The sequence below is a fragment of the Lipotes vexillifer genome, unplaced genomic scaffold (assembly GCF_000442215.2).
Source record: "Lipotes vexillifer unplaced genomic scaffold, Lipotes_vexillifer_v1.1 scaffold835, whole genome shotgun sequence".
NCBI lineage: Eukaryota > Metazoa > Chordata > Mammalia > Artiodactyla > Lipotidae > Lipotes > Lipotes vexillifer.
In genome coordinates, this window is record NW_006774135.1 from 199,968 (window position 1) to 210,005 (window position 10,038).

The 10,038-nt window shown below is 66.6% G+C and overlaps 1 protein-coding gene across 1 annotated transcript in view; it reads right to left on the bottom strand.

Annotated features, from left to right (window-relative positions):
- Window positions 1–4,957: 4,957 nt before the first annotated feature.
- Window positions 4,958–10,038, bottom strand: part of CUNH1orf159 (chromosome unknown C1orf159 homolog) — an 8,953-nt gene continuing 3,872 nt past the window's right edge. Inside the window, exons 3-8 of the mRNA XM_007448903.1 lie at window positions 9,062–9,148; window positions 8,648–8,713; window positions 6,870–7,004; window positions 6,332–6,357; window positions 6,185–6,215; window positions 4,958–5,055 (exon numbers count right to left, since the gene is read on the bottom strand). Of these exons, the coding sequence (XP_007448965.1) occupies window positions 4,958–5,055; window positions 6,185–6,215; window positions 6,332–6,357; window positions 6,870–7,004; window positions 8,648–8,713; window positions 9,062–9,148 (443 nt within the window). The remainder of the gene's footprint in view (window positions 5,056–6,184; window positions 6,216–6,331; window positions 6,358–6,869; window positions 7,005–8,647; window positions 8,714–9,061; window positions 9,149–10,038) is intronic.

Consider the following 10,038-nt stretch of genomic DNA (forward strand, 5'->3'; position numbering starts at 1 on the left):
CTGTCCTGTCCCTGACAGGCTGGGCAGCCAGCTGAGGGCGGGGAGTCAGAAGTGAGAGGTCTGGGGTGGAGCCTGGGGTGGGGCTGGGGGCTGGTAGGGCTCTGTAGTCTGGGCAGGTCTGGGGGTGTGGCTGGATGCCTGGGTGAAACCTCTCCCCTACCCCCGTGGCCCCTGAGATGCCGGAGCAGCCCCTCCGGAAACAGATCTGCTCACCAGCCCTGTTCCAGGTGGCGGCACCTCAGCTCCTGGGTGGGCCCCCCGGAGGGTCCCTACCAGGAGCCCCCCACTCAAGATCAGCTCACTCACGCGCTCCCCGAGCAGTCCCTGCCCCTCGCCCCAACACCTGCCTCATCCGTGTGGCTGCCCACCCCAAACTTGGGCTTCTGCTGCCCCCGCCCATCCCTCCCCACCTACAGCCTTTGGGGGCCGGGAGGGAGCTCCCTGCTCTGGGTCCAGAGAGTGGGGTGAGGGGTCAGGGCTGGGAGCACCCAAGGGCTGAGCCAGGGGTGAGGGCAGGCCAGGCGCCAGGCTGGCCACAGGAACTTGTTTCAGGGGACTGTCTGCTGGGGCACCGCAGTTACACATGTAGGGCAGGAACTCCAAGGCAGCACCCACCCAGCCAGGGGAGCCGGAAGTCTCCTGGGGGACGGGGAGCGGTTTCAGCCAGTAGGTACGGGGTCCCAGCAGACCACAGGGCCAGCCTGTGCAGAGGCCTGGCTGGAGGCCAGGATGCAGGGGGTGAGGGCTGGGCCGGAGGGGCCCGGGTCCTAGCCAGGGGCTCCCCCATCTGACACCTGATCCTGGCCCCAGGGTCACAGCAGGCTCTCCCCCACGCCCCGTGGCTTCCCTGCCCCCACGCCCCAGCCGCACGCAGCACACCTCAGTGTGCACCTGATCTAGACTTGGGGCCCAGCCCTCCTGAGATGGGACCCCAGTCACGAGCCTGTGGGGAGGGGATGCTGGGCTTGGCGAGGCTGGGAGCAGCGGTCCACCCTGGTGGGGGACGGCCCACCTCATCCCCACCCACCGGGCAGGGGCCCCCTGACTCCTCAGCGGGTAGTCCAGGACCCCCGGAGGCTGCCCAGCCCCAGTAGCACTAGGAGAAGCACTGACAGCCAACAAAAGTCAGAGGTCAGCAAGAGGAAGACCCTCCCTCAGCGTTAGGAGGTGGGTGCCCAGAGCAGGCTGCCTGGGCCAGACCCCAGGAGGAGCCACAGCCGGCTCGGGGGGCAGCCAGGCCTGCAGCCACAAGGAGGCTGAGCTGGGGGGTGGCTGCAGGGGCGGAGGGGACCTGGGCTTAGGAAGGGGCTGGGGCTCCCGTGTGCTCCAGGAAGGGGGAGGAGCCTCAGCCAGGGGCTTGACGAGGGGGTGAGGAGTCTCTGTGAGCGGCAGGCCAGTCCGTGCGAGATGGGACTCGGGGTCAGTCACATGCTGCCTCCAGGAGGCGTCCTCGGTCCTCTGAGAACACCTTCCCAAGGGCTCCTGGGAACCTCCAGGCTCCTCAGTGGACAGTCAGTGCCCAGAGGCAAGGGGACAGGAACACCTGAGGGGTGTGCCATCTGCCGTGGTGGCCAGGGCTCACCGCAAGGGATCTCAGCACATTTGGAGCCCACCTGGTCCCCACACACCTGCTTGCTCTCCACCTTCACGAGGGAAGAGCAGCTGCTCCAGGTGTGAGGGTGGGCTTTGCCTGAGTGGGTGAGCTGTTCACCAACCCACCCTGGTTGGGTGTGCGAGCGCACGTGTGCAGGTGTCTGCATGCGCGTGCAGGTGTGTGCACACGTGAGGGGAGCACGGCGGCCGGCACGTGACCCCGGGGCTGGGACTCACTTGCCAGACCGGGCAGAGAACGAGGCCCACGGCGACCGCCCCTGTCCAGTTGCGGCTCTCAGATGTGGGGTCCCGGAGCCCTCAGGACACCTGGGAGTCCTGGGCTGGACACAGGAGCTGTCCTTGGCCAGAGGGGCAGGAGAGAGGCCTGCCCCCCCAAGGCCCCCGCTGGCCACAGCCCCCCTGCCCCCAGGACTGGGGTGAGGACCGGCTTCAGATCTCTGAGGGCTGCCGGGGGCAAACGAAGCGGCCAGTGTGGGGAGAGGTCCCCACACGGGCGTAGATTCTGGTGTCCCCCACAGGCCAGAGGCTGGGCTGAAGCAGGGGCTCGGGGGGTGCACTTGCGCCCGGCCTCCCCCCCCCCACCGCCCGCCTGTCCCCACACACACTCTGGGCTCCCGACAGGCTTGGTGAGGCCCTCTGGCCACGAGGGGACTCCTCCGGTCCTGTCTCTCCAGCACCCAGCAGTGAGCTTGGTCCCCAAAGTCGGCCTGGCCTTGGAAGCCGGCTCCTGCTGGGGCCCGGTGCCCAGGCCCCTGCCAGGCCCTCTGCCCTCGGGTCACGCCCTCAGGCCCCGCTTGCCCTGCCCTGTGCTCCCACCTCCCACCTCTGCAGTGGGTGCGGCCTCTTGCTGACCTCTGACTTCTGACAGCTCTGGGTGCTTCTCCAGCGCTGAGTGAGCGGATGAGTGAACGAGCGAGCTGCAGCGTGACCCCAGGGCCATGCCCACCAACCGCCCCCAGGCCGGGCTTACCTCCCGGGTTCCTCCCAGACACAGTGGGGCTGGGAGGGGACAGGTGCCCCACCGGCCTGTTTTGGCCTGAACTGATTACCCCATAAATTGGCCTTATCTTGGCTTCTTACACATGAGGGCCTGGAGTCCGGGTGAGGAATGGGTGACGGAGAGAAATGGGAGGTGGCTGTGCGTGGTGCCCGGCCCAGACGCCCTGCGCCTGCCAGCTGCCCCACCCCCATCTCGGGTGCCCCCCAACCCTGCCCACCGCTTTCTGGCCGGGATGCCCATCAGGGTCACAGGCTCACGAGTCCAGTGATGCCCCCCCCAACTATTTTGGGGCCTGAGACAGTCGCACCCATGCCCAGGGGTCTCCGGCGGCTGAGAGCCCAAGGGGCCAGGCCACAGAGGCCTGGGATGTCAGGGGAAGCATCTCACGTGTGGGGACCAGAGGGCTGCAGGTTGAAATGCAGAGTTGAGTTTTGCTGCCGGGGATGGGGCAGAGCTGAGGCTGGGGGACGCAGGCAGGGCAGGGGACAGGACTTTAGAGAAGAGGGGCTCTGGGGGGCCCCGGGGAAGCCGAGGGTCATCTTGCGCCCACAGGAACCCCGTGGGCGACCCACAGCCCCTTAAGGCTGTCAGCCTGGAGGCAGGAGGTTCCCAGGCAGCCGCCCCCCAGAACAGAGGGCAGAGCCTCCCCGCAGCCCTGGCTGTGCTGACGCAGCACCCAGGGCCAAGCAGACGCCCCCCGGGTGCCCCGATGGCTGCAAGCCTCAGACGGGGCGGGCCAGGCTCTCTGCCCTGCCCCAGCTGTGTCCTGGCGGCTCTGGCTGGGACGCCCGGGATGAAGCCCGCTGCCAGTCGGCAAAGGTCCCTCCGAGGGCCACCCACCCACGGGACCCCACCTCCCCAAGGTGCCACCAGCCTGCACTCTGTACCCACGTGTAGCTTCCTCCTGGGGGCTGTGAGCCGGGCACCACGGTGATCTCCCCGAGAGGCCCCATGGGTGCCCTGGCCGCACGGGGGCCTGCAGTCACCCGTGACTTCACGTCCCCCATGGGCCCGGTCACTTTACAGAAAAGCCCCCCTGGGGGCACCCACACTCTTTCCCATCTCAGTCCTGACGGCTGGGGGCCACCAGGGACTGCTGCTCTCTGAGGCAGCTTGGGACAAGCCCCCTTCTCCCGAGGCTAAGATCCTGAGGGCTCCCCGCCCTCCCCAGTGCGAGCAAGGCTCCACCCCTGCTGAGGAGCTGATGAACCTTGGGCCGGCGAGAAGGGCCTGAGTGGTTTATTGACGCTGATTTCAGGTGGCCGCCCCTCTCAGCTGCCGGTCAGTCATCGTTCATGTCCTGGCGACCGAGCTTGTGTCCATAAACCACAAACACCCCAGTGGGAATCCCAGTGCAGAAAGCAGGAGGCTGGCCACACAGGCCCTGCCGTGGGCCCTGCGGACGTGGACCAGACACCGGAGGAGAAAACGTCAGTCCCCGTGGAGGCTCTGGGGAGGCCAGGCAGCACCCTGCCCATGCTCAGTGGGCGCCCCGACGCTCCCCCATTTCCACAGGAACCCAGAGCCGTCCCTCCGCAACTGGCCGAGGCAGGGAACACGGGCTGCTGCCTCGGGGCGGGGGCAGCGGGACGGGACTGCCGGCCAGGGCGGCCCTCAGCAGGTCCAGCGAGACAGCCAGTCCAGGCGGCAGTCACAGGTAAACGTGGCCCCGGGTTGACACATCCCTGGGGGGTCTCGACCTCCAGCAGCTTCGGGCCAGTGTCCGTCCCAAGGTGGATGAGGACCTCCAGTGCCTGGGGCCCAGGCGGGGTGCAGACGAGGGCAGCGTGCCTCTTGGACTTCTATGCAAAGTGCTTTCTGCTTAAGCACGGGTAAGAGTCAGCAGGAGGCCAGGCGACTCACTCCCGCGGCGACTGGAAGTGGGCAGCTGTGGCCGTGCAGGACAGCCCTGTGGGCGCCTGAGCCCAGGGGCCGGTTTGCAGGCCCCAAACTGCCTGTGTGTGGATGCGGCCGGAACCCCCGAAGGCCTCGGCCTCACTGCTCTCAGAGGGGGTGCAGGGGGTTTGCCCACCGTGGGCTCCAAGGCGGAGGGGCACCCGGGTCCTGCAGGTTGTCTCTCCCGAGGAGCCTGGATCCCACACGGCCTGGCTCCCCGGCCCGGCTCAGGGCCAGAGGCTGGAGTGCTGCCCCGGGTCAGTCACGCTGAGCGGCTGTGTGTGCTGAGGAAGGCCCGCGGGCAGGCGGCTCTCGCTCCACATCTGTGGCTGGAGAGGGGCGAGCCAGGACCGTGTGCAGGCCTGTCCTGAGGCCTCACTGGGCAGCGCCCAGCCTTCGTGTGGGCCCCCCCTCAGCAGCACGCGGGGCTGTGGATGGGCCGCGGGATCAGACGTTGCTCACCCGGGCCTCCACGGAGGAGACGGCAGTGGGGCCCACATCCCTGTCCGAGGGCCGCTCGCGCCGGACGTAGCGTGGCTTCCGCACTGAAACGGGGTCAGAGACAGGCGGGATCAGAGCGGGGCCTGGGGCGGCAGAGAGGGCCTGGGGTCGCGGGCCTCCCTGGGGCTCACGGGAGTGGGGCTAGAGCAGCCACCAGGGAGGAAGCCCACCGGGCTCCAGCTCCCGGACACCTGGCGCCCCTCGGCCTGGGAGAGGGCCCAGCTCTCCCAGAACACAAAGGCACAGGTCATGTAATGCACTGCAGGGTGGATGGTATCCCCCCCCACTACAAACGCGTGTCCACGCCCTAAGGCCCAGAACCTGCGGGTGCAACCTTACTTGGAAAAATGGTCTCTGCAGATGTGATTATCTGATGGGCCCTAAATCCAGCGACCAGTGGCCTCGTGAGAGGGAGGGAGACACAGAGGGGAGAAGCCAGCTGAAGATGCAGCAGCGGCTGGAGGTTCGCGGCCCCAAAAGCCCAGGGACGCCTGGAGCCCCAGAGGCTGGGAGAGGCAGGAAGGACCCACCCCAGAGCCTCCGGAGGGAGCAGGTGGCCTCCAGAACCATCAGAGAAGACACTTCTGTTCTCCCGAGCCCCCGGGTTGCATACTTTGTTACGGCCGCCCCAGGAGACTGACGCAGGCACCTTGTGCTTGGACATGGCGCCGCTTTGGAGAGATCAGACAAGTGTCTCACTGGACAGGGCAGATCTCGCCTTGACCGAGGGACTTCTCTGTCCCCAAGGAGGAGGATGTCCTCACCTGTCCCCACTCCAGACCTCCACACGGTGGCAGGAACACGGTCTGGGGAAGAGGCAGGTGGCCTGTGTGATGTGATCTCTGTGCTCACAGGGTCAACTGTAACACAGCTACTGCTCAGGAGGGACCACGGGAGGGCCCCGTGCCGGCCACTGGCTCCCTGCTCAGGCAGAGCTGGGACCTGGTGGAGGGCTGAGGGCGGCAGGGCTGACCCCTGACCCGTGTTGGGAACACCCCGCCCCCCTCGACAGACACAGCATCTCAGGAATAAAGGGGAAAAGGCACGAAAGCTGTGGTTGATGAAGGGGGGCTAGGCCGGCACCCCTGCAGCGGCAATGGGCCTGGCGCTTTGAAATTCCCACCAGAGACGAGGCATCCTGACAGGGCAAGGGACAGGAAAGCACTGACGCACCTGAGGACGGAGGTGGGGGAATCATCGCGGCCTTGAAAAGGGGAAAAGGCACAGTGAGAACTGCAGACCGGATGGCCCCCAGCCCAGACACACAGACACCCAGGCACACACACACACGGGGCCTCAGCCCGCCTATCAGGTACTTACAGCTTCACCAGGTTGCAGGCTGGGGGCTGTAGGGGAGAGCACAGGTGTCACCTGGAGGCCACACAGCTGCCTCAGCCTGTGGGGGCCCTCAGCTTGGGCAGGGGTCCACAGGCCTGAGGTGGGGGTCCATCAGCCTGGGGGTTCCACAAGCCTGCAGAGGGTCCCCGGCTCCAGGCTCACTCCAGTCCCTCACTCCTGTGCCCAGCGGTGCCCTCAGCCTGCCCGGCCCCATCTCCCACCACACTCCGGTGGTGTCCCGCCAGTGCTCTGGGGCTAGCCGCCCCCACTGCCAGCTTCCCGCCAGAGCAGACAAGCCGGCCTGCAGAGTGTCTGCCCCCGTCACCCTCCACACTGAGACCCCACGTCATCCACCCAGAGCACTCCCAGGACGTGACCGCCCCTCTTATCCTCAGGCCCGAGAGCCACGTGACAACCCAGTCCCCTCCAGGGTGCCGCAGATGCGGCCTCGCACCGGACACCTGCGTCTCGGCCCCAGCCCCGCTCCGTGCCCCCGGGCACACCCCGGCGGGAGGGGTACCTTTGTTTCTCCCATAGGAGACGCCGGGCAGCTTACTGGCGCGCTTGAGATAGAAGAATGCGGCCACGGAGAGGATGAGGCCCGAGCTGATGAGGAACGTCCCCAGGAAGAGGGAGGCTGCCACCGGGGGGCCCCCTGCAAGCGAGGTGAGGGCTGCCAGGGGTGCACACCTGGGCTCCCGCAGGGGCCGAGGGGTTCACACACAGGGCTGTGGGTCCCCCCTGCACTCGAACTGCCCAGGCCTCAGGTTCTCGGGGGCGTGGGCCGTCAAGACATTTAGTGATCCTGGCCCCCGAGCCCCCCATCTCCTCCCTTGACGCTCAGTGCAGACTCGGGCCCCCGTGGCCCTGGCGCGTGGATACACCCCACCTCGCCTCTCTGGAGCTGGCCAGCTGTCACCCGGGGCTGGCCCTCCCAGCACCAGGACGCCTGCCATCTTCATCTCCACAGGTTCAGGCGGGCCGGCGGGCGGATGCCAAGCTGGAGGCTCTGCGTTTAGGTGCCCGTGGGAAGCGCCTTTCTGACCCTGACACACAGGCACAAGGCCGGCCACGCTAGAGCCTCAGGAGGGACGGGTTCCAGCTACACCGCCCCAAACTTGCCAACTGGAAGCGGGCTCAACACTGGACTGCAGGGGCCTCATCTGCCACCCTCTGCTGCAAGGCCCAGGCCCACATCGCAAGAAGCTGGGGCTGTCTGGGCCCACCCTGCCCCAAACACTGCTGGTTGGCCCACGCCAGCACAAGGCCACTTGCTTCCGGTCCTGAGACTCGCAGGGAAGGCCTGAGCCATTGGTCCTTGTCAACGTGTCCTCTGCTGAAGGACCAGGGTCTGGGGGGTCATGACCCCCATCACAACCGTCACCTCAGAAGAGGTGGCTACACCCTGAGGCAGGTCCCGCACCGTGACTGCAGTGGTCACTGGTGGCCTGGGCACCACACCCCCGCAGCCTGGCCACTCCCTGTGGCTCGGCCAGCCTCTCAGGTACGACAGGACGCCTCGCAGCAGGAACAGGCGGGGGACCAGGGTGTCTCCCGTGTCTGCACCTGAGGACCAGGTGGTGTGGAGGGCATGTCTGCCTGCCTGCAGCGTCTCAGTCCCCTCCAAGACCTATGTCCTAGAAGAGCCACCGGGGACGATGCAAGGGGACTTCAGATGCCCTCCCACCTTGGAGAACTGCACATCCTGAGCTCCCAGGGACCAAGGAGCCGGGGGGCCTCTGAGCCAGGCAAAGGGTTAAGACGTGCAGCCCGTTCAGAGGCACGTGGGGGTCCACGCCAAGCGACCCCAGCCGCACCCACCCTTTAATTAATTAATTAATTTATTTATTTATTTTGCGGTACCCGGGCCTCTCACTGCCGTGGCCTCTCCCGTTGCGGAGCACAGGCTCCGGATGCGCAGGCTCAGCGGCCATGGCTCACGGGCCTAGCCGCTCCGCGGCACGTGGGATCTTCCCAGACCGGGGCACGAACCCGCGTCCCCTGCATCGGCAGGTGGACTCTCAACCACTGCGCCACCAGGGAAGCCCAGCACCCACCTTTTTAAAATCAACCCCAGACCCTGACTTCAAAGCCGGCTGAGCTTCCATACCGTCCGGGGTCCTGCTCCGTGACCAGGGCTGGGTCCTGGTACAGAGCTCTTGGCTGGGGTGGAGCCTGCCCTTGACTGCGGACGTGGCCCTGCCGTGGCCAGCATCGGTGATTGGGTCTGCGCTGGGAATGGCTCCGATGGTGCCCCCGTGTCCCCCCAGGACTGGTCCAGTGAGCCGAGAGACTTACCAAAACTCGGCCGCCCAGGCATCCCCGTGCTCCTGTTCATGGGGAAGTGCGTGCCCCGGGCAACGACTGTGGGGAAGCAGAGCAGTCAGTGCGGCTGGCTCCATAGGCCGCCCAGACCCACGTGAGGTCCTGGACCAGGCACGGGGGCCCCGCGGAGGACCCCTGGGGAGCCAGAGATGCAGCCCAAATGGGCCGGAAATGAGACAGGGAGGTGGCCGTGGGGGCAGAGCAGCCCCCAGCCCACAGCTGTCCTGGGGGGCAAGAGGACTCGGGGAGAGGGCTCCTGGGAGGTGTCCACGAGGGACAGTGGCCCAGGTGTGGGGACAACAGAGAGAACTCCCACCCTTTCCTCCAGAACATGGAGGTGTGGACCCTTGGTGAGCAGCAGGCAGGGGGAGGGGCGGGGGGACATACAGCCTCTGCACTCGGAGCTGTTGTGAGTTCCGTTCCTGCAGCGGATGCAGCTGACGGTCCCGTCCTCGGCCCGGTGCCCGTAGCAGCCTGTGCCGGGAGACAGGAGGCTCAGCTCAAAGCAAGCCCACGCCAGCCGGCTGCCTTCGGGGAGTGCTATGCTTTGAGTCTGTAAAACCACATTTATTCCAGGACGTTAGTTCACCCACTCTGGAAGCTTGGATGGATTTCAGAACAAGAACCGCCTCCGCGGGAACCGCAGCCAGCCCTCTCTCGCACAGGCATTCCCACCGGCCCCTTGCCAGATGCCTCGGAAAGGGTTGCAGAGGCCCGGATGGGGACCCGAAATCGACAGGTGCCGAGTATACACGCTGGAGGGGACCAGAGGCGAGCCCCACCTCTCACGTCCAGCAGGGGCTGCAGCGCACTCCCACTCGGCCACCACGAGGGACAAGGTCCGTCTGCGCCAGTGTGCTGCTGCCCACCCCCACCCCCGGGCGGCCCAAGCACACTCGACCCGCGTTCCTGCCCTGACCAACGCCGCAGCCAGCGGCCTCCCCACAGCCTGCGGCCCGCCCTGGGGCTGGGAGCGGTCCAACGCTTGCCAGCCGGCGGCCTGCAGGCAGTCCACCTGGCCCACTGCGCCCTTTAAGGGCAGAGATTGTCTTACACCTTTATTTCTTCTCAACGCCCCGGCACGTAGCACGGGCTGAGAGAACGTACTGGAGAAATACTGGTTGCAGGTGCTGGAGGCCAGCACAGACTTGACCAGCACGCAGCCTGCACACAAACGAGTCCCCTCAGAGGAAGGCCTTCCTGCTGTGACGCCAAGTAGATGGCAGAGTCTGAAGAGTGATGGGGGCGCACGGGCTGAGCGCCGAGCCGGGAGGCCACGTCAGACCCAACGTGAAATCGTACAACTATCAGGAACAGGCCTTCGTTTCTCGTAAGACCAGGCTCCTCTTCTGAGGTAGCTGGGC